The 25,761-nt window shown below is 31.2% G+C and overlaps 1 protein-coding gene across 1 annotated transcript; it reads right to left on the reverse strand.

Moving 5' to 3' along the window:
• Positions 1–3,994: 3,994 nt before the first annotated feature.
• Positions 3,995–21,897, reverse strand: LOC143045939 (uncharacterized). Its single transcript, XM_076218789.1, has 13 exons — positions 21,753–21,897; positions 15,880–16,507; positions 15,353–15,446; positions 14,105–14,238; positions 13,342–13,407; positions 12,232–12,373; positions 10,498–10,658; positions 9,856–10,028; positions 7,698–7,811; positions 7,241–7,302; positions 6,681–6,740; positions 5,994–6,209; positions 3,995–4,506 (listed from the first exon to the last, which is right to left on the reverse strand). Exons 1-13 carry the CDS (start codon positions 21,833–21,835, stop codon positions 4,361–4,363), a joined length of 2,079 nt encoding a protein of 692 aa, XP_076074904.1. The 5' UTR covers positions 21,836–21,897; the 3' UTR covers positions 3,995–4,360.
• Positions 21,898–25,761: the final 3,864 nt, after the last annotated feature.

Genomic DNA, 25,761 nt, shown 5'->3' on the forward strand with positions numbered 1-25,761 from the left:
CTTAACATATTTATTTTCTTTTCTTTCAAGTATCTTTTGTTTATCCAGTGATCAAGATCAGGGTTTTTTTTTTAATTTAAATAAAATCAGTGATTAATGCAATAAGTCAAGAACCTTGTCAGTCAGGGGTACTACTTGTACAAGTGTATTTTATTTACTTGAAGAAGTAAAAAAAAATATACACATATAAGTAAATTTGTAGGATACTTATACAAGTGAATTTTATTTACTTGTATAGGTAAAAAAAAAAATGGCTTAGTTATGTCCCTTAGGCATTCAGAATTTTTTACTTGTATAAGTAAAAAAATCATCCTTTCTTCTTTTCTTGAATTCTTAAGATTTCTTTGCTCTAATAGAACTTTAAATTGTGTAACCTTTACAGATGTCTTTACTAATCATTTAAGTGTAATTTCATGGACAATGAAAATCCCATTTGTCTGTTATCTTCATAACACTGCTCATTTACAAGCCCCAAAGGAGCAATTTTGGATTGCCTTGCGCAAATATACAAGATCTTTGCTCAATCAGTTTCTTTGATGAATTAATGAGATGAAACATTGAACGTTAATGAAAAAATTTGAGCAAACCTGGGAAAAATCATTAAGGCATGATTTTACATCTCAAAACTTGAGGATTTTTGTGGGATTGTAAGAAAAATTTACTTATACAAGTAAATTTTTTAGAAAATTAAGGGGAGATTATTCAAACATTATTGATTAACTTATATGTGTATATTTTTTTTTACTTCTTCAAGTAAATAAAATACACTTGTACAAGTAGTACCCCTGACTGCTTGTCATTGGATGTATTATATATATAACCAAAGTGGATATTCTTATATATATCTTATGAGTTTTGGAAAACTGTTGTTTATTAGCCTCAAGGTGGTTACAAGTGAATCAGATGTGGTGCAATGCAAATATCACATTGGAATAAAATAAATTAGGATATGACTTTAATTTTATGCTTTAGTGTTCATGGTGAAGTTTCAACTCTTACTTTGTGAGTTGGATGAAATAAAAAGTTTGAAGGATTATTTTACTGGTACAAGCAAAGCATGCAAGTAAAGTATTGTCATTGGGTTGTCAACTGTTACAGTAAAGATATTTTCTGTTTGGGAAAATTTGATCGATGCTTTATGACAAGGCTGAGACTTGTCGCAGAAAGCTCTACATAGGGATAGTGATCCGGTAGGGGCTATGGCCATGTTAGCTAACTTCTTAAAACCTTTATATTTTAGAAGGTTGAAGACCTGGATGCTTCATACTTTGTATATAGATGCCTCATGTTATGAAGTTTCTGTCAGTCACATGTCCAATGTCCTCTACCTCATTTTCATGGTTCAGCAACTACTTGAAAAAAAGTTAAGATTTTTTGAATGTTAAATTCTCTCTTACTATAAGTAATAGGATAACTATATTTGGTATGTGCCTACCTTGCAAGGTCCTCATGACCATCAGACACTTTTCACTTGACCTTCAAGGTTAAGTTTTGGTGGTCAAATCCATATTTCAGATACTATAAGCAATAGGTCTAGTATATTTGGTGTATGGATGGACTGCAAGGTGTACATGTCCAACTGGCAGGTGTCATCTGACCTGGACCTCATTTTCATGGTTCAGTGGTTATAGCAAAGTTTTTGTGTTTTGGTCTGTTTTTCTTATACTGCATGCAATAGGGCTACTATATTTGGTGTATGGTATACATGTCTAGCTGGCAGGTGTCATCTGACCTTTACCTCGTTTTCATGGTTAACTAGTCAAAGTTAAGTTTTTGAGTTTTGGTCTTTTTTTCTTATACTATATGCAATAGGTCAACTATATTTGGTGTATGGAAATATTTTATGACCTATATGTGAGTTGTGCAGGCTTTATTTGGCCTTGACCTCATGTTCACGGTTCATTGCTCAGTCTGAAGTTTTCATGTTTTGGTCTGTTTTTGGAAAGATTAGAACTTGTTCTAAATCTTTACTTAGGCACCGACCTCCCTAACAACAGGACAGGTTAGCTACTGTTACTAAATGTATTCACACTGAAATATAGTTCCCTATAGTTCTCATGTATGTGCACATAATACACATATACACTGAAAAAACTGGGTATATTATTGGAGCAGTTCATTCAAGAATGTATGTCATTAAGGTGTGTTGATGTGCAGGCATTTTAAAAAACATTTTGATTAGGTAACTGGGTATTGATTCAACTAGTATGATTGACAACTGTCATTATCACTAAACAATCAGAGACAAGGTGGACCTTTAATTACAATGCCCCACCTCCTAAACTGCCAATCAAATTGACCACATTACCTATCAACCTCAGTCTTACATAAGTCTACAGACCAATCAATGTACATATACTTCTTAATACACAAGTATTTGACCTCATAATTGAATACACAAATGTGTATATTAGATGTTTGATATTTATAAGGATGATAGATTTATTTATTGCCAATTACTTTTGATCTACATTACATAAAGTGATTCTGTAAATTATATCTGAAAGATAAATGATTAATGGATTAACAAGATCTTAAGAAAATGAAATATGAATATAAATATGAATAAATAAAAGGTATTCAAGTAAGGCCTATAATTTACTTGATAAATTTCCAATAATCATCTGTAATTAATCAACAATTAAATTAGTACACTTTTTTTTTTATCTGAAACAGTATAAAAATTTTAAAACTTTTAACTATAACAAACCATTGTTTATTAGTTTATTTCCCATCAATCATTATGTCTATTTTAGTCATTTGAATTTTTTTTAGAAGTGAATATATATTTTTGCAATCAAGAAAGAATCCACATTTCAATAAGATAAGTTTTTTAATTGGTTTACGTTGAAAAGGTACATTTTCAATGCCCTGTGTTGAAAAATACTTTAAAAATTGACCAAAAGGCACTCTAAAACTTATAATCTTCAATGCCATATAACCTCTGTTTCAACTGACAAAATGCCCAAAAACAACATTTTTCATTTTTTTTTTTTGGTTGACATTTTAAAGTTTTAATCTGTTGGTCCAGATTTATGTTTTACAAGGATAGTTGGTAACATTTACTAGATAATTCAAACTACTCTTCTAATCTTTCCATGAGTGATTTCCATCACTTTGATTCTATAAGCAATAGATCAACTATATTTGTTGTATGGAAGATTTGTTAACTGTACATGTCTGCCAAGCATGGTTCATCTGACCTTGAACTCATGTTCATTGTTCAATGTTTAGTTTTCTTGGTTAATGTTAGGAGTATATGACTGTTGTAATAAAGCTTTATATTTAGGACTAACATAATATCAAGGATTAGTAAAGAAGGCAAGACATATCAGCGTGTGCACGCTTGTTATAAAATTGCAATACATTCATGTTTATCTTTCCAGTGAGCCTGCATACAAATAAGATACCTTTTACAGTTTCCGAACCAAATACATCAAGATGTATTGATTGTCACAGTTCAGTTTTGTCTGTTTGTTTTGTCAATATAATGGAATTATGTGCTGCTGTTGTATAAGTGAGAGGTTTAGTCAGCTCTAAAACCAGGTTTACTCCACTATTTTCTATATAAGAAAATGCCTGTACTAAGTCAGGAATATGACAGTTGTTATCCATTCTTTTGATGTGTTTTAACTTTTGGTTTTGCCATTAGATTACAGACTTTCCATTTTGAATTTTTTACAATTGAATTTGGTATTTTTGTTGTTTTATTTTTTAAAGTAATATTCAAGTATACCAAAAAATTACAGAAAATGGTTCTTGTAATATCCCATATCTCACAATCTGTAACACAGTAGAAAAATACATTAAAAATTTCTAGTCCAAATATATTAACATTTCATGAATTACACAAGCAAAGTTAAATGTAATGAAATTAACAAACCCACAGACAAACAAAGAAATGGCTGGACAAGGTCATTGGAAGATACATTGCTAACGATTCATGACTGGGTTTATAATAGTTACAAAATTAAATCAATTTTATAACTCAAAATTGGTTTTACTTATTTTATTACAAATAAATTATAACTAACAAACATCTCATGCCTACATTTGTATTCATTCTTCATGCAACAATGAATTTTTAACCATAATTTTGAACTTTAAAAAAGATTTGGATATTATATTTTAAATCCAAAGTATTTGCGGTAATGCATTTGCATTTTTTAATGAGCAAATGATTTATCACAAATTTTAAAATGAAAATATAAGTAAATGTCTTCAGTAATAAAATTTTTAAAATGTCAATTTTCTGAAGATCTTAAAAATTTCATTTGATATATACATATTGTACATGATCACAGTTTTCAGTCTTATATATGTCCAACTTTATGCTTGATCGGTCTAGCATTTGACAGTATCAATCGTCCATGCGAGTAAAGCCTGAACCATATCCTTCTCCTCTATTCATTCTGGGTCTGAAAGATCTTCTGTCTTGGTAGTCTCTGGAGTCTCTTCTGTAACTTGGTTGGTATCGGCTATTTCTTCTTTGGTTACCATGGGAATCTGAAAATAAAGATCATATGAAGTAATGATAAATAGTAGCAATGTTTGAAACAAGATTTGACCGTCTAGGTACTTAAATAACATATTTTGATGGTACATGTATAAAGGGCGCCTCTGCCAACTAGGATTTAAATTTATGTTCTGATCAGTTAAATTTCAAAAGCTTTATCTATAGATGAATATCAGTACAATGTATACAGAAAACATAAGCTCTATTGATTCAAATCTTTTTTGCTTTACACCATCTTGTAGTGATGAAAAATCATACCAAATAATGTCAATCAGCTCTGAGGGGAAAGCTTGTAAATCAAGTGCATGTGACCTTGACCTTTACACAAGACTTGTAATCAATTAAAATTAAACTAACATCCAACTCAAAACAAAAAGCCTTTCAAAAAATGTTTTTACTACAGGTGCTACACATATAATAGTTGAATGATTTTTATTAGAAACAAGAATGTGTCCAAAGTACACGGATGCCCCACTCGCACTATTCTTTTCCATGTTCCATGGACCGTGAAATTGGGTAATTATCTAATTTGGCATTAAAATTAGAAAGATCATATCATAAGCAACAAGTGTACTAAGTTTCAAGTTGATTGGACTTCAGCTTCATCAAAAACTACCTTGACCAAAAACTTTAACCTGAAACTCCCACTTTCATTTTCTATGTTCAGTGGACCGTGAAATTGGAGTCAAAAGTCTAATTTGGCTTAAAAATTAGAAAGATCATCTCATAAGCAACAAGTGTACTAAGTTTCAAGTTGATTGGACTTCAGCTTCATCAAAAACTACCTTGACCAAAAACTTTAACCTGGACGGACGAACGGAACCACAGACTACGGACGGACAAACAGACGGACGGAGCCACAGACCAGAAAATATAATGCCCCTCTACTATCGTAGGTGGGGCATTAAAATAAATCTAGACAAAACCCTATATTTAAGAACAACACCTTTAATTCAGAAAGAATACAATAATGTATCACTTTAATGGAACTATAAAACCAACAAAATTTAACATAACCAATAAGGGCTTATAAAATCATTTGATTCAAAGGCATCACAGCATGTTTCTAAATTCTATCATACAGTTTAAAAACTCCATTCTTCATCATTCTTTTCTTAATTTGGCCTGATAAGCTTTAAAATCTTTTTGTTGGGCATAATCATTTTTTTTTATTGTAAGTATGATTCATTATTATCAATAACAAATCAACCTTTTAAGAAATGGACATCTCAAACAATAGAGAATACTTCTGATAAATTTTCGAATTGATATATATAATCCTGGCGAGGGAAGAACAAAAAATTTGTGAAACCAAATTTACAGATCTAACATTGTTGGGTTGATGTTTAGACGAGTTGTATCATGAATTATATTAGACAAATTTTGAACAATTTTCCCTTTTCTAAAAATCATTTGTAAAGCCATGGACTAGAAAATTTTGTGTAGGTCACATGACCTTGTTTGCAGGATAACTTACATCTTGTCATTTCCATCAATTCTTCAGGGACCTCTTGGTCTGCTTGTTTCATGATCTTTATCAAATCTCTAGCAGAACTCCTGTCATCATGTGAAAACAATGTGACTGCTGTTCCTGAATTTCCTGCTCTACCAGTTCTACCTATTCTATGGATATAATCCTCTACTCCTTTTGGGGGGAAGTCATAATTCACAACATATGTAATGTCACTAACATCTAAAAATAAACATTAACATTTATTGTATAATTGATAAAAGAAATATTTATATATTTTTTTGGTAGCTTATTTGCATAAGATAGGAATACATTCAAATAATTTGAAATAACTGCAAAAATAAATGTTCACAAACAAGCTTTGATAAGTTTTAACTGCAAATTTGAATGCATGGAAATTAATATTTAGTGTAGTTACATCTAAAATGCAGGTATACTATGTAATTACCTTGATTTACTTACAATGTTTCTAAATAAATAAATTACTCTTTCTGTCAATTTTCTAACACTTATTAAAGAATTTAAAAGCTTTGCTTGATATTTGAAGAGGTATTAGATAAAAGATGAGGACAAAAATTAATGCTCAAAATTCCACCATGCCAAAGTAACATTGTTTTCATATTGAAACCGTTATCCAATACTTCTTTTAAATAGCAAAAATGTAAGCATTATCTATCTATACTTCAGTCTTACCTAATCCTCTAGCACAAACATCTGTGGCAACCATGATTTTTACTCTTCCATTACGAAATACTGTAAAGAAAATATTTTCTACTGGTAATTTACAAAATAAAATATTTGCTTAACAAGGTGAACAAGAAAAGAAGTCCACTAACTTTTATCTTTATCCTGGTTTCTATGAACACAATAAGAGTTGGTATATAATAATAATCCTATCATATTCTATATGCCTCTTGATACTGACTTTTTAATATATTCCATGTGTTTCTATTTGTAGATTAAAATATGTCATATTAATTGTTAAATGATTTGGACAATGGTGTACATATATAAAAAAAAATTTGTAAGAATCAATTAATACTTCCCTCTATGTTATCTATTATGGTTTTTCTTCCCTTTGAAATTGCAAAATTTCTTATGAGAAGGGACATGTTGAGGTTGCTGCATACAGATAAGTGATTGGAGAATAAGAGTACAGGAAGGCAATAACTCAACAGCAATTAATTTCAAAATTTGGCGAATTTGATAATATGACTTAAACAGTAAATCAAAATTTAAATGATTATAATTACCTTCTAAGCTGTGGTCCCTTTGTCTCTGACTTTTATCACCATGGATACATACATTATTAATGCTGAAATATTCAAATAAATTATATGCTTTAATTGCACATAAGTAAGGTTTTCAAACTATCACTTACTGTCTGAAAAGATTTTCTAATATAACAGACAGTGTTACCGTAGAGATCGTTTGTTTATCAATGATTTATAGCTTAAAACAAAACATTGATTGTTTGATGTTTGTAATTGATCATTGATTATAAGGGTTGAGCTATCTTCCTTTTAGACCTAATAAGAAAGAAAATAAAGCAAATATTTGTAAAATATTATACAGAACAGTTTGTTGAATTATTGTTCCAGTTAATATTATTTCTACCAATAATTATTTAAAAGATTTCAAATCTGATACCACTGTATTGTTTGTAACATAAAGTATAAACTTGTTGAGGTATCAAAAAAGAAAACATACCCATTTCTTCTGATTTCTTGGCTTATTCTCTCACACATAACTTTGGTCTGTGCAAATATCAACACCTTTTCATCATTTGGAGAATGTATAATTTGTTGTAATATTTTCCCCAATCTAAAAAGAAAGAAAATAATAAAATATTGAGCATATAAAACAGAGTAAACTATTTCATACATATTTAGAGTTCTGGACGTGGAGGTCACTTTATACATCTAGATGTCAAACAGACACTTGATGTGCAATTCATAACATTATTTTGTCCACAAGGGTTGGATGCACACAAGTAAAAATTTCACACATGAAGCTTTCATTTAGTAATTTTTTGCTCAACAACACAATAGTATTATATTTCAATCAAAGGTGGAGACCATTACAGGGCACCATTATATCATCTGCAGGGAGACTTGAAAAAGTAAATTAAAAGGATGGAACAGAATAACAGTTTTACACTTTAAAATTGTAAAACTACATAATTATATGATGGAGATGGAAAATAAAGTAAGATTGATTAACGATAATTAAAATGGTTTAACTAATAAATATTTTCCTCCCACTAATTTTGTCTAATTTTACTAATTCTTCTGAACAAACAGCTAGTAACTACTGTAAAATACATAATGAATTTGTACTTAAAACATACATATAGTTTATTTACATACTTACAATCAACTTTCACTTTCACTTTCAGTACGTTGCTATTAATAACGTTACTTACCATTGTAACATTGTGACGTTTAAATTTTAACAACCCGATTTTTTACTTCAACATGATTTTATGTATTGTTTTTATCCTGATAACGGTGCCCTAGGCACCGAAACATGTCGATCAATAAATTTCTGCAGCAGTCCCTAAAGTGTTGTTGTTATAAGGCTCTCTACATTTTATGTTTTTTATCATAACGACCCTGCATACCCTCGGGTATCCACTTTATGGACTCTACCGTATTACAGACTCACCAGGCGTTGGTTCACTTTCGTTTGTAATTGATTTTATTTTTTATCGTGAACCCCTGCATTCCTTTAATTAGGAACCGCCGTTGCAACCCGCGCTAATCATACTAGCCATTCGCACAGAAGAAACAAAGTTATATTTTATTGAGGCACCCACAGGAACCTTCCGAGAATGCTGCCATCAACCATAAGAAAAGAAATAGATAATAACGGACCATCTTAACCCAAAACGAGCCTTAAGGAGGAAGAGAACAGTGATAGGAACTTATTTCTCTCTAACAGAATTCATTTGAAATTAAATGCACCCGATTTCGTATTCTTCAAATTCAATCTGATGCTCCCGAAAATATGTTAATCAAACACACAACCCTCAAGATACAACCACTTTTACAGATTACGGGCCATTCCCGATAGTTTGATGAACGAACACATAGTTAAAATTCAACATAGACTAGTGATATTTATACTTTGTCCTTTACTTTCGGCGACCGAAACATTTTACAGCATTCCTGACGCGATTGGAAGCAGTACCTCTGGCCAAGGGAAGCCAGTCGAAATGGTACGGAATTGTTGATAAAATGTCGTCTATTTTGGGGAAGAAAGTTAACAGAACATTCAGACCACACAACCTATACAGTATATATACACAGCCTGACAACTTATTGTATTATTCTTTCCACGATGCAAGAGGACAAACACATGTTGGCAGAATAATTTTAACAAACATTTTCACAACAAAAACATTTTATTTTAATTTCTTTTTATAGTTTATTTACATACTTACAATCAACTTTCACTTTCACTTTCAGTATGTTGCTATTAATAACGTTACTTACCATTGTAACATTGTGACGTTTAAATTTTAACAACCCGATTTTTTACTTCAACATGATTTTATGTATTGTTTTTATCCTGATGACGGTGCCCTAGGCACCGAAACATGTCGATCAATAAATTTCTGCAGCAGTCCCTAAAGTGTTGTTGTTATAAGGCTCTCTACATTTTATGTTTTTTATCATAACGACCCTGCATACCCTCGGGTATCCACTTTATGGACTCTACCGTATTACAGACTCACCAGGCGTTGGTTCACTTTCGTTTGTAATTAAAACATAAATATAATACATAACAATGCTATACTTCAGCCACATTCCATTAATGTAGTAATTATAACTGATGTACTAATCTACAGAAAAATATAACTTACTCTTGAGGTTTTTCATGTGAATTACATATAACAACTTCTTGTTTGATGCTTTTGTTTGCAATTAGATCGACTGATCCAACATTTATCTTGACATGATCGGACAGGTAATCATTGGCTAACTCTTGTACTTCTTCAGGCCATGTAGCACTCCACATTAGTGTTTGTCTGTCAGGCTAAAAATAAATAATACAATTTATGAAATATATGTATTCAAACCTTTACAAGGTTATTATAAAATACTGTAGAGACGGCCAAGTTAAGGGTAAATATGACCAGAGTAATTTTATATTGTATATCCTCCTAATCTATATGTCTAAAGATATTTCAGAGACTCTACTTTACGTTGTTCTTTTTATTTCTCTTCAATACCCAAGGGCAAAGTTTAAACTAGCAATAGATTAAATTCAAACTAAATATACCAACAGCATGAAAATTTGCTATACATAAACATGCTTAATTTTATGATATAAAACTGAAGTAAAATCAATAAGATTTTAAATCATTTCTTCTAAATCAACGAAACATACAAAACATATATTTCTAAAGTTCTAGTTGTAAAAAATGAAATTTTACTGCTACTTTGTGTTCACTGGCAGATTGTTTTTCTGTGAAATTGATTTTTTTTTTATTTCATCAACTTACCCTAATTTGTTCTATTATTTGTCTAATCTGTGGTTCAAATCCCATATCTAACATTCTGTCTGCCTCGTCTAACACAAGGCATGTACATCTATCTAGATTTGTTTCACCGGAACTAAGAAAATCATTCAGTCTACCAGGAGTGGCAATGCACACTTCAGCACCTGAAGGAAAATATATACAGTATTTAAAAAATATTAAACTCAATTGCAATACCTATCTAATATTAGCCAAATTATCAAAAGAATATCAAGCATTCTAAGAATATTGAATGACAATACATAGACCCCTTCCGTTTAAAAATTCATGGTATTGGAACAAAATTCTAACTTGATCTATAACTTGTCACGGTGTAGACTATAAAATAATATCTAGTAAATATCTTTAAGCATGACAAAACAAGAATGTGTCCACAGTACACGGATGCCCCACTCACACTATCATTTTCTATGTTTAAAGGACTGTGAAATTGGAATAAATTCTCTAATTTGGCATTAAAATTAGAATGATCTTATCAAAGGGAACATGTATACTAAGTTTCAAGTTGATTGGACTTCTACTTTATCAAAAACTACCTTGACCAAAAACTTTAACCTGAAATTTGCACTATCATTTTCTATGTTCAGTGAACCGTAAAATTGGGGTCAAAACTCTAATTTGGCATTTAAATTAGAAAGATCATATCATAGGGCACATGTATACTAAGTTTCAAGTTGATTGGACTTCTACTTTATCAAAAACTACCTTGACCAAAAACTTTAACCTGAAATTTGCACTATCATTTTCTATGTTCAGTGAACCGTAAAATTGGGGTCAAAACTCTAATTTGGCATTTAAATTAGAAAGATCATATCATAGGGCACATGTATACTAAGTTTCAAGTTGATTGGACTTCAACTTCATCAAAAACTACCTTGACCAAAAACTTTAACCTGAAGCCAAAAACTTTAACCTGAAATTTGCACTATCATTTTCTATCAGTGAACCGTAAAATTGGGGTCAAAACTCTAATTTGGCATTTAAATTAGAAAGATCATATCATAAGGAACATGTGTACCAAGTTTCAAGTTGATTGGACTTCAACTTCATCAAAAACTACCTTGACCAAAAACTTTAACCTGAAGCGGGACAGACGGACGAACGGACGAACGAACGGACGAACGAACAGACGAACGGACGCACAGACCAGAAAACATAATGCCCCTCTACTATCGTAGGTGGGGCATAAAAAAAGTGCAGAAAACTGATTATGTGAGTGAGTTCAAGGACTTCAACTCTGTACAAATTCATCAGACCAGAAAAAAAATTGAAAGATCTGCAACTTGTCATTATCATCATAAACTTATATACCAATTTTCAAACAGTATCTTTAAGCATGATGCAAAAAAGTGCAGAAAACTGATTATTTAGGTGAATTGTATAAGTCCAAGGACCTTAACTGCACATATACATCAGAATGTAACAAAATTGTAACTTCATCTGTAACTTGTCATGATAAAACAATACCGGTACACCAAATATAAAATCTGTATCTTCAAGAATTAACAATCAAGTATGGAAACTGATTTGCCAGACTGACATATGGATGGACAGACAGACAGACTAAATAAAGTACTAAAACACAGTGACAACAATAAAATTAAAATCATACAAAAGTTAGAATGCAAAATTAAGTGAACACTACTTTTAAAATGTCAAGGGGAAAGTATAACATGCATTTCTCTATCCTATGTTTACCTCTTGACAGTTTCTGTAACTGTGGATACCTATTAGCACCACCATAGATTGCTGCACTCCTCATTCTCATTGGATAACCAAACCGATCAGCTACTTCCTGTACTTGTTGACATAACTCTCTTGTTGGTACTAACACTAAACACTATAAAGAAAGAAATGGAGATAATTAGATTAATTGAATATATACAATATCCAAATGATGTCATAAAAATGGACGTGTTGACAACAACTTGTACTATTCAGAGATGTTAACACAAGCTAAACATTTACAAAAACAGACTATGTGTATCAACATTCTAATATTAAAAATTGCATTAGTACACTACATCAAATATAATTGTTTTAAATTTCTTTTTTAACAGAGCGCTTGCTGAAACTTTAGCTGATGCTCTATGAATATTGATATAGTTTCTGCCTTTCAATTTGAAGAGGGAATATATAGTTTATAATAATTTTATAAAAAAAAAAAAAAAAGATTCACTTACAATGACTTATATTCTCGACATACTTTTGTAATTGGTAATGCTTTATTCTTTTTAACTCCTGGCAGTTTAATAATTTGTCTGTTCTCTTATTATAAGTTCTATCAATAATTCTCTTATTCTCTTGTTACTATTAAAGCTACACTATGAGAAATATACTTTTGTCTAGACCATAAATTATCACTAAAACTATTGATGATCCCTAAAAAGTATATCTTACAAGTGTTGTTCTTTACTTAGGCCAAATAAAAATATATGTGTGGTTCCAGTAACCCTACCGTCCCTACTTTTTCGGCTTAAAAATAGCCTACCCTAAAGATTTTATTGTCATTTTTCATTCAGCACTGTTAAAGTCAGAATGTTGCTCCCATAGACTCAATGTAAAAAAAAAACATAAAATAAAAAAAAATCCCTACCTACCTACCCTAACTTTTTTTCAGATGTAACTGGAACCACACATACTTTTTTATTTGGCCTTATATTCAAACTTGGAGTTAATTTGAAACAAAAAAATTAGACTAGGATTGAGCATAAGTATATTGAATTATTCTTGACTCACAATCAATCAATTAACTCAAGATACATTAGGATCTAATTTTTAATAAGATATAAAACAATCTATACTTACTATTGGACCATCTCCTCGCTGTAATTTTTCCTGGTGCTGTATATGAACAAATGCTGGCAACATAAACTGAAAACAGAATACAACATGATATCATATATAACATTTGTTTTTTACACAGGTCTATTCTTTGGTAGATATTTGTCAAAAAAACTTTCTCGATACAACTGGCTTGACAAAAACTTTGACTATACTGTACAATGAATCCTACATTATAATGACTACATTTGTATATATATTTTCACATGTATGAGTTGTGCTAAAATGTACATATGTTAGTTTGTCTGAAATTAGTTTATGACCGAATATAATTTTGACCGAATATAATTTTTTAGTTTGTTTTTCAGCAGATCTTCTAAGATGTTCATGTAAATTTCCAGCTGAAGGTATTCCACAATATATAATATTGTATTCAAGTGTAAAATATTTGTTTTAATGTACCATAGTATTTCCACTAATTATACCATACGAAAATATAATGATGTTTTCATTTGAAAATGAAAATTTAAGTAGAAAATATAATGATAATGTTTTCATTTGAAAATGAAAATTTAAGTAGAAAATATAATGATAATGTTTTCATATAAAAATGAAAATTTTAGTAGAAAATATAATGATAATGTTTTCATATAAAAATGAAAATTTAAGTAAAGAATTGAACTTCTGTATTAAAAGTTTGCTAATCTAGCAAGAATCTATTCCAGTAGTTTTAAAAATCCAATTTTGCTTTTACCACAATTCTATCTGTAACTACCAAAAGACTTACTCCTAATGTTTTCCCTGATCCTGTTTGTGCTATACCTATAACATCTTTCCCAGACAATGCCAGGGGCCAGGTAACAGCCTGGATTGCTGTTGGTGATGTAAAAGATTCTTCTTGCAATTTTCTGTTGATGGTATCTACAAAGAAGGTTTGTCAATAATTTTGGGGTGTAGGTATAACCTGTATATTGCTCTACAAAATGATATTTCAAATACCATTTACATATATCGTATTTTTGTAACAATCTGTTAATGGGCAAAGACAGTTATAATCATATAAAATGTTATTTTTACTGAAAATTGTATGAAAAGCTATTTCAACGCTTACATGGCTTATTTTATGTCATTAATTTGCTTGCACAGAGTTTTACAAATGTTATTTAAACTGCATAAGTCAGATAGGATTTTGCAGATAAAAAAATGTATTACATGAACTTGATGAACATAGTTTTCATATTTATATTAAGGATGTATTCTTCTGACATTTGAGTCTCATTGAAATCTTGTTCTGGTTATTTCCAAAATATGTGATAAAAGTGGAAAATAGTAAAGAATTTGATAATTATCATAATCAAACTTAACTCTGTGAAAGAACTGTGTATTTCCAATAAGTAGTTTTTGAGTAATGAAAATTTAAAAATTTATTACTGATCAAGTCAGTCTTTTTTAGTGAAATTTTGAGAAAAATGGGTGAGGGGTACAAAAAATGATTTTACCAGAAACATGTACATCCCATATAACTTTTTCTTTTCAAATTTCTTAGATATGTATTTTTTTAATCATTTATAACAAGGAAGTTGAAATTATATGCATTTTGTTCCTAAAACTGAGAAAAATCTAAAATTTACAAAAATGTCAACATGGTAAATTTGACCCGAAAAAGCATCAAAATATGATAAAACTTTCTTGTATTAACACCTACCTATAGTTATTTTGAGTTGAATTTATTCAGATTGGTTCACTTCATCTTTGTTGAACTGTGATTTTTTTTCACGATAATAGCCCAAAAATGGGTAAAAATTGATGAAAAATTGAAAAATCATCAAAATTGGGTACTTTCAGAGGGCTGTAGCAAAAAAAGAAGCACACCACCATATGATTTTTTCTTCACCAATTATTTTTTTACAGTCATATAAACCCAAAAATCAGGTTTAGAAAAAAAGTTTAATTCTAGAAATTTTTGGCTCCTCAGAGGCATACATCCTTAACACTAAAACTAAACTATATCACAGCAACAGAGTTGTCAAAATACCTGGAAATCCTGCTTCTTCAAATGTTTCCAATGGATTTAATTCTGTATTAGATAATGTTATCTGATGCTTTTTATAAAATTCTTTAACTTCTTCCTACAAAAAATTATGAACAAACAATATTAAAACATAGTTATGTCACTGTGATGTCATATACCTTGATCAGTAAGTTAACATGATTAAAATTCTCAAAAGATGAAAAGGCAGTGTTTTACTTATTTAACAAAAGTAGACAAGCTGAAGAGTTTTCTGTACTCCATAATTGATTACTAATTAAGGTTAGAGTTCAAGGTCTTAGCAGGCTTAGTACCTACAAGTATCAATGACATGAGGTCTAGGTCAATTGTCTCCTTTCAAAAAGACATTCAATAACTTGAAAATGATTAGAAGACCAGCTTTCGTTTATATATCACAGATTAAGTTGTAATTCATTTTCAAAGAAACTGATGTAACATTACAAAAACTTGATATTGTAGTAATTGTACACATGCTTTATTTCAAACTCTACTGAATACTGCAAGTGACTTACATTAGATCTATTCCGCACACTTTCACTTTCTTTATAGAAATCTTTTTGAAATTCTTTGTATTCTGCTGGTTTTCTTTGTTCCCTTCTTTTAAATGCAAAATTGTCTCTTCCAAAATCATTGCCAAATCTTCCCCTTTGGAAACCTCTGTCTTCATTTCTATTTTGAAAGCTGCTATTAAAATTCCTTTGAAAGTCTCCACCTCTAGGTTTATTGAACTGAGATCCTCTATTGAATGATCTACTACTTTTAAAACTATCATCATCTTCCAAATCTTCCTCAAAATTGTCAGACCTATATGAATTTCTATTAAACTGAGGTTTTCTATTGAATGTTCTTCTCTGTTGAAAACTGTTATTTGAATAACCTAGAATATCATCGTCTTTATTGAAATCCTCATCAAAATCATTACTACTAGTTCTGTCACTTTTATTCCTTGGAAAATAATTTTCATCTGTTGAATCTGAACTTATTTTTTCAATTTTAAGTTGTTTTAATTTACCAGCTATACCACTATCTGAAGTGTTTTTTGTTTCATTCAGTCTATTAAGTGAACTATCATTGTCCTCATCAACATCTGCAAACTTGGTCGAAACTGAACAGTTCCTTAATATATATTTAGCAGCATTTCTACAAAACATAAAGTTTTACAAATATATTTCATAACATTTATTATTAGAGATTGACTGCATTTGTGTGAAAACTTTTTCATTTCTGACGATAGATATATTAAAACAAAACTTTTAGGCAATTTAAATCAGGTGTACACAATATTTCAAGGAAACTCCTCATAACCATATAACTAAATACAATGTAAACCAGATGCTCCGCAGGGCACATCTTTATACGACCACAGAGGTTGAACCCTGAACAGTTGGGGCAAGTATGGACACAACATTCAAGTTGGATCCAGCTCTGAATTTAGATTGTGATTAAATAGTTGACACAGCATAGGTTTCTGACACAGAATGAATGTGGTCTGATGAACTTATTTTTTTTTTTGCTTTTGAGCAATTTACTATGCTGTTGAATATTAATCCTCTAAAAGAAAAAATATTTTTAGAAATTTTCTTTTTAAATTCTGCAATCTGAAATGAGAAAAATAAATTGACTCCACACCAATTTTTTTTCTCACTTCCCCTTTTCCCTTATTCCAAAAATGATCTCAATTCAAGTTTCAAATGGAGTTTGCAACAATAATATAACTTCTCATTTAAATACATCATAAAATATCAAAAATATAAAATGTCATACAGTCATGGTTAAAATTAATATCAATTAATAGTAACTTCTAAAAAAATAAATGGGGAATGTGTCCAAAAGGACACAAATGATGCCCCCGCTAGCATATAACGTTATAAAGGGACATAACTCAAGAACTGTAAAAGTGCCAAAAATTGAACTTAAACTGAGTTTAGAGGTAATAAGCATTATATATACACATTTCATTAAATTTACTTGAGACAAACTTTAGTTAAGAGAACAGAAACTAAATAAATTCTTCAGTTTTTCCACTTGTAAAGGGGCATAACCCTAGAATGGTAATCAAAGTGTTTGTAATCACTGAATGGTAAAGATTGCTTTAATTTATCAGTGGCAGGAAAGTGAATACTGCATTGTACAGTACAGGTAGGGACTTATTTTTAAGGATGCCTTAATCCGTCTAGATGTCAGACTGGTCGGACAGTTGTCCCAGTGTAATAAACACCTGCTGTGCAATATCCAAGTGGAAGGTCGTAAATCAATCTGTACCAGCTTGATTAGAATTAAATTTTACCTGTACAGATATATTAGTATTTATGGAGGATAGATAAATGTAAAATATTGTTTTGTATTCAAATTAAAATTAAATATAAGAAATAAAATTCAAATTAAATATAAGAATAAAAATTAAAATTGAATACAATTTTTTTTTTTTTATAATTTGAAAATGAAATAAAGACTATTTTTAACAATATATTGTGTTGCCAATTATTTCAATAGTTTTGTGCCAATAAACTATTTTGTATTTGTATTTGTAAACCGTAAATATTTCATCTAATTCAAAATAATAAGCCTAATAACAACCAAGACTGTTTTCAATAGAAGTTTAAATCAAATTGTTGAGACTTCAATCCCGTAAATTATACGAGTTTTCGTTGATGGTTATATTATTTCCCGCTTTTAACGTCCTGTTCCTTTCTATGTTATTATAAGAAACTCAATTTTAAGTATAAGGCCAACATATCGTATTTATGAAATATGTATAGGCATTGTGAATTAAGTTATTTTCCTTTTGATACAACTTTCCCCGTCGGAGCCTCTACATCTATTCACACCTGTCAATCATTTCTCGCAAGTGAAACATTTTGGTCAGACAGATCACTCGTGCTTTCTATTTTGACATGTTTCCCGTTAATCTCTTTGAAAGTCAAACAATTGGTTTCCTTTAATACAATATTAATAACGCCGAGATCATATTTCGATTCCTATTTTTTTTATTTTATTTAAAATTGTTGACACTCGATATAAATATGCCTTTCTATTTTCATGTCTGAAATATTTTATGAAAATCGCCGGTGTTATAAATATATTTTACAAATTGTATCAAATCGATACACGAAAATCAAAGTTTAACCTTTATATAGTTTATTGACTAAATGCACATTTATACCCCAATGGGGTTGAAGGCTAGTCGTACTAGTCATGATCAGCTGTCTTTACTTTTTCGTCGTACTTCTAGTCATTCTAAAGCTCGTGCAGTCAGTATGATTTTTTAAATCGATGTTGTATTATTTCCGAAATTTAAAGGAGGTCTCCAAATAGATTATTTAAATGGGAATCCGGGAAATGACTGATAAAAATAAAACAAAAAATAGTTAAAGAAGACTAAATCGTGTTTTGATTATACATGTATGTAAATCGATTAAATTTCTATTCTGGTAAATCGATCAAGAGCCTCAAAACTAAAACACAATAAATGTCAATCATTCAACATCAAATTTAATCATGAATGAATTTTCCCACGGTCGGTCAGTAAGGTCACCTGTGTTTACTGTTACGACATTTCCCGCCATATAAAAATCTCGTGCAGTGGACAAAATCGATCTTTAATATCTTTTATTAGCATTCAATATTATTGTGAGTGGAGTCAAGTTAAAGTTCAACCACGTACACACGCTGTTGATCACTGATATGTGTATCATGGAATTGTCTTTTCACGGCAATTTTTTTTCTTTTTAGATTGCTATAAAAAATATAACATACAAGTTTCCTTTTTTACATGGATTGTGCGTAAATTAATATTATGCAATGATGTTCGGGATTTCGGGATTAACCCTTTCGGGATCTGGGAATTCTTTTTTCGCGATGTCGGGATTTAAATTTATTTGAATTCGGGACCTTGGGACTTCGTGTTTTTAAGCCCGGGATTTCGAGATCCGGACCCATTTTACCCCCTACCCCCAAATGCAGATCAATTATATTAATTTAGCATAATGAACAAACACGGAAATCTTAAAATAAACTTATGCCCGGGAAGAATCAATATTTTCTTCTAGTGTTATTATTTGCGTTCTATTTTAGTCATACAACACCAACTTTCGGACAATATTTGTTTACAGTAAAAAGTAAAAACTACAAAGAATCATCAAGCTACTAATAATATACAAGTGTTGCTCACTGTAATTATTTTTATCTCGGAACTGACACAACAGACTGAATATTAAATACAAATTATAGAAATATTTTGCATGTGACCGCGTCAAACTCAAACGTATGCAGCAGCACTTGAGACAGCATTCTGCTAATCAATGGATTTACGTGGAAAATAAATCAGTAAAATAAAAATAACCGCAAGTTTCAAGAAATAGAATACATGTAAAAATATATATGTTTAAAAAATTTATGCAAACAAATAAGAAAAAGATACCAAAAAAAAAAAAAACCGAAAAGGAACATAAAATAAAAATATTTTTTAGGAACAAAGAAAATAAATATTAGCAGTTGAAATATCAAAACCATAATTAACAAAAATAGGCTATTTTTATTAAACAAAGTTTTCTCCAGTACTTCACCTGTAAAAATATTTTATGTCAAATACGATGTAGAACTAATATAATCAATAAAGTGACTGAGAGGTTAAAATTACAGGTAATCTGATTCTGAAATCAGTGAACCGTAATTCTAGCAACACGGATTAAGATGAAAGGACCATTCACACCTGGATCTGTTGTTTAATGAACATACTACCTACCATAAAAATGTCGGATTATTCATATCCGACTAGACGGATTAAGGCATCCATAAAAATAAGTCCCTACCCGTACTGTATATTGTATATAGCATTGATTTAAGTTATTTCAACTTCTATTCTGGACAAAGAAAGATAACTCCAATTTTCAAAGAAGATTATATAAAGCATTGGTTTTAGGTGATTCAACAACCATTCTAAACAAAGAAAGATAACTCCAATTTATTGACTTGAAACTACAAAAATGCTTGTTTTTGGACCCTTTTTGGCCCTTTATTCCAAGACTATTTGCCCAATAACCCTTAAAATATATATCAACCTTCTACTTATGGTATTAAACATTGTGGTACAATTTCAGAACAATTGAAATACTTATACACAACTTATTGTTCCGACACTAGATAAATGCTATTTTTTGGCCCTTTGGGCCCCTAATTTCTAAACCTTAGGGACCATAACCCCCAAAATCAAACCCAAGCTTCCTTTTGTGGTTATAAACATTGTGTTAAAATTTTATTGGTTTCTGTTATCTTATACTAAAGTTATTATTCCGGAAACCATCTGTCTTCAGACGCAGCTGACGACGACGTGATACCAATATACGACCGCAAATTTTTTTTTGCGGTCGTATAAAAAGTATTCCATGTTTTTTTCTTATCCAGCATTCATGATTAATTGGGAAGAAATTTAAAGCCAGAATTGATTTCATTAATAGATTTTAATACCATTTTCAGAACTATTGGCTACCATGGCTACATTTTATTTTAAGGCAGCCAGTTTTCTGTTTCTGTTTTTAGGAAGCAGGAGTACCTGGAGAAAATTCATGAGCTTCCATAGGGAAACTGACAATCTTAATGAATAAAAATTGCAGTTGAACACATATGCCACTTAAATTAGGAAGTAGTGTTCAACAAGCCTGTTAATTATGTAAATTCAAAGAAAAGGAACAGTGCCTACAAACTAACTCCTGTCTTTTTTTTATTTTTCCTATACCCCTTTTTATTGGTTTTCCCGTTCGAATGGTTTTACACTTGTTCTTTTTGGGGACTGCAGTTCTGTGTGAGCTAAGGCTGGGTGTTGAAGACCATACTTTGACCTATAATGGCATGGTTTACTGTTACAAATTAGGACTTTTATAGAGAGTTGTCTCATCAACTGGCAACTTCTGATTGACAAATGATTGATACTTCGCCACAGATAACTGGTCAGTGGTAAATTGATATAGGCTGATTAAAGCATTGCATTGGTCAGTGGTAAATTGATGTAGGCTGATTAAAGCATTGCATTGGTCAGTGGTAAAGAAGTGACCTGTTGTTTGTGTAAATAAGAACAAAACAACAGCAGTGGTTCAGTTTAGTTGTCTCATTGTCACTCATATCACAATTTTTATATCTATAAACCAGACTTAATTTGTAATTGATGACGTAAACTGCACCAGTTATAGCTATGGTTACTCGTTTGATTACTTGAGTTTATACTTCAGAACACGTTTTCTTAACCCTAAGGTCAAATAGTTTTCCAATCGACAAAAGACAAGACGACAAATTATGAAAGAGATTACGAAATTAGCGACACCGCGTTACATAACTCGGTTGACTTGCTTCAATCATTCAAAGAAATGTCATGCATAAATATCGGTTTTACCTGGGACTTCTGATTACAACACTTGAAGCACTGATTTGATTTAACGTTCCTATGAGTTTACAAACACCCCCACGTGCGAACATTTTAATTTTCGCAACCTTGAAAAGAATGAACTTGATTGTTAGGTCGTCAAAATGTTTGTTCTTTTCGCCCCATACAGAGTGCTAGGCAAACTCGGTCCATAACCAAATCGGACCGTCTACAAAAAAGACAAATCGGTTTGTGATGACATCTCGGACCGTCAACAAGTCAACTCGGACCGTTTATAGAGTCAACTCGATGTCTTAGTTTTGACTATATAAAAGATAAAGGATCGATTGAGTGTATACAGGGACGTTATATACTATAGTATGGAAAGTCCCTGGCGTGTACGAATAAAAGCTTTGACATTTCGTGCAGACATATTTTTCAATGAAGTTTGAAATACTTACAAAATTCCACCGAACTATATTTAAAAGGGGCCGGCGAAATATATCATAGTATAAGATAACAGAAATCAATAAAATTTTAACACAATGTTTATAACCACAAAAGGAAGCTTGGGATTGATTTAGTGGGTTATGGTCCCTAAGGTTTAGAAATTAGGGGCCCAAAGGGCAAAAAAAGGGACATTCAAAGTGAAACACATATATCACAATAAACCAATACTAAAAAGAATAAGACAAACAGACAAATAATAGTATACAATACACAACATAGAAAACTAAAGACTAAGCAACACGAACCCCAACATAAACTGGGATGATATCAGTTGCACCGGAAGGGTAATCAGATCCTGCTCCCGTCACATGTGGCTGATCCGGATTGTAGTTACGACATAACGAACATATCCGATACCATCTGTGAAACGAATATTCCATAACGGCCAACCAACTCGTGTTGGCGTCCGTAAAATTTACAATCACAATTTGGAACTCTTGGTTTTATAGCTTAAGCAATTCCTTGTGAACAGCAATCCTTTATCAAGGAAATCAAAATAGGGAATACAAGCCGGAAATATCGTATCAAATGGGAGATAATTATATACTCCGTATGCAGGCGCTGCTGGAATGCCACTACATAGAAATGAAAAGTTCACAATTGGGAAGCTGACATCATCTCTTTTGTCGTAAAGTTATGTTTTCAACCGAGACCTCAAGTTGTCAGTTTCTAGATGAAAACAGGGAAATATGACATTTAATCATTTTAACAACTCTACGTTATATATATATATTTTATTGTGAAACTACCCCTTTACAACAGGGGCAAACGCCAGCGGGGTACTGACACCTGCGTCATCAAACATGCACATCATAGTATTTACAAACAACATTATATGATTGTAGTAAAAATGATATAAGATACTTGCAAATGTCTTTATAAGTCTTATAAATACATTAACGCTAAAATATCATAATAAATTGGTTATTTCGTAAAAGTACATTACAGTGACAATTTCATATGCATAAATACTTAAAAATCTTTCATCCATCAAAGATTAAAAAAAAAAAAAAAAAAAAAAAAAAATCAAACTTAAAACTAAAAACGTTCACACACAATTCAATATTATACATTGGAAATCTTATCAATTTGAAAAGAACGTTCATTCATTACGTCTACAAGGTATTTTTTAACGATCTTATCTAAACTATTACCTAAGTCTGGGGAATACAAGTAGCCCAGATCACCTGTCATGAACTGTATTTGTGATAAGGGTGGCAACTCTGAAAAACAGATATCCATTTTTAAATTCTCGAAACATGCTTGTATGTTAGTACTTGTTCTTTTTCTGATAGCCGAGAAAAAAGGACAATCTAACATAACGTGAAAGATATTCTCAATCGCATTTGAGGAACATAGCTGACACTCATTATTTGTTGTCAGATTCATTCGTTGAAGCGTTGCATTTATAGGCAGACAATTCGTTCTTGCCAAAAATTTTAGCCTTGTTGAGCGAAAGTCGTCAACATTTGACAGATACGGCTGCTTACGACTAACAACCACAAAGGATTGGTACAAGTTTAGGCTACTCTTTCCTAAAATATTACAAAGTTGAGTATTGGTCGTTTCGTTACCATAAAATTTATTAAAGGTTTTAACGTTTATGTTTTCATTTGCATAATGGTCAAGACCCGCAGTTTGTAAAATAGTTTCGATATTTTCGATATATTTCCATTCATTACATTTAACAGATATAATTTCATCTAGGATAATTTTAGACAGCCGATTATTGGGCAGATTTTTTAATCTAGCGTAGTATGCAATTCTTTGTCTATCCATAAATCTGTTTATTGACTCCCACCCAAATTCAGCTAGGAGGGCACACTTAGGAATATTCATTTTTGTGTTTAAGATTATTTTCCCCACTTTATATTGAAAACTTTCTAGTAATTCTTTACATTTCTGGGATGACGGGAACCATACTGAACATCCATACGTCAGTGATGGTCGAATAGCCGATATCCACAGAGAATGTCCAAAATTTATACGGTTAAAATCCCCATGTTCACCTAAAATACGAATTGCATGATTTATTTTCCGTTGAAAATTTTCTTTCAGGTACTGTTCTATATGGTATGTAGATTTAAGGGATCTTGAAAAATATACGCCTAAATATTTGTATTCATTTACTTCTTCAATGAGATCGTTCCCCAGATACCATTTTTTATCTGAGTCTTTCTTTTTACCTGTAACCAGAACCTTCGACTTGGATGAATTAAACTTTAAGCTCCATTTTGAAACAAATTTATGCGCTATGTTTAAGAGAATTTGTAGCTCTTCTTCAGTGTTTCCTAATAGGACAATGTCATCAGCGAAAAGAAGGCAGTTTATTAATTCAGAAGCGATGTTAATACCTAAATTTGCCCCCTTCAGCATATCGCACAGGTCAGTCATTAAGACGGAAAAAAGTGTAGGAGATAGAACGCATCCTTGTTTAAGACCAAATTCTTGATCGAACCATTCAGACTCATAATTACCAAAAAGGACTTTATTGCTAACATTCTTATATAATGCCCGGAGGATCTTCCAGCATTTACCCTGGATACCCTTTTTCCATAGGAGATAGAACAGTCCATCCCGCCAAACTTTATCGAAAGCCGATGAAAGATCAAGGAAGGCAAGAAAAGTCTTTTCCTTCCTTGACTTTTTCATCGAACAAATTCCGTTAAGTGTAAAAATGTGATCCTCCACCCTCCTATCTTTTCGGAAAGCACCTTGGGTTTCCCCAAGTATCCCTTTATCTTCAATATATCCCATAAGATTACATTCAATTAGCTTACAGTATACCTTATATACATTTGATGTTAGAGTTATACCTCTGTAGTTACTCAGAGAGTGTGTAGACCCACCTTTGTGTATGGGTATAATGATTCCTTTATGCCATTCATCTGGGATTATTTCTAGATCTGTAATTTTTGTAAAAATATGCACAAGGGAGTTCAACAGGATGTCCCCACCATATTTAAGGAATTCGTTAGTAATGCCATCAGTACCACAGGCTTTTCCAGATTTGAGACTTTTCAAAGTCTGTGAAATTTTATTTTCGTCGAAAGTAACCGATAGGGGAGAATCTGATATTAATATATTTTCGTCAATATTTGTAATAAGGTTTTTAACATCTTTTTCAAGTTCATCATTTTCATTTTGAAAGGAACCTATCGAGCTAAAATGCTTGGAAATGGCATTATTTATCTCATCCGTATCCGTTAATATTTTATCCGAATCATGTGGATCGTTAAGCTCTATAGGACCTGTATCGGTTCGTTTTATTTTAAGAAAATTCCAAAAACCTTTCATCTTATTTTTTGCATTTACACATTTATCATTAAACTGTCGGATTTTGGCTGATCGTTCTTTCCGTTTGATAGCCTCTTGTACTTGGGATTTCCGATTAAAATAAATTTCTTTAAGTCTTTTGCCAATTTCGTCATCATGCGCATGATATTTGTTATGGGTGCGGTTTAATCTATTGGCGTTGCGGCGTTGTTTTAAAAGATAATCAAGTTCTTTACCCCAAAAGTCTTTGTAA

The sequence above is a fragment of the Mytilus galloprovincialis genome, chromosome 9 (genome assembly GCF_965363235.1).
Source record: "Mytilus galloprovincialis chromosome 9, xbMytGall1.hap1.1, whole genome shotgun sequence".
Lineage (NCBI taxonomy): Eukaryota > Metazoa > Mollusca > Bivalvia > Mytilida > Mytilidae > Mytilus > Mytilus galloprovincialis.

Coding starts and splice junctions, on each gene's coding strand:
- LOC143045939 (XM_076218789.1), bottom strand. CDS start 21,835: ATGTTCGCACGTGGGGGTGTTTGTAAACTCATAGGAACGTTAAATCAA. Junction 7,303..7,697: donor CAAGAAATCAGAAGAAATGG/GTATGTTTTCTT, acceptor TGAATATTTCAG/CATTAATAATGTATGTATCC. Junction 4,507..5,993: donor ATTGATGGAAATGACAAGAT/GTAAGTTATCCT, acceptor CTTTATTTTCAG/ATTCCCATGGTAACCAAAGA.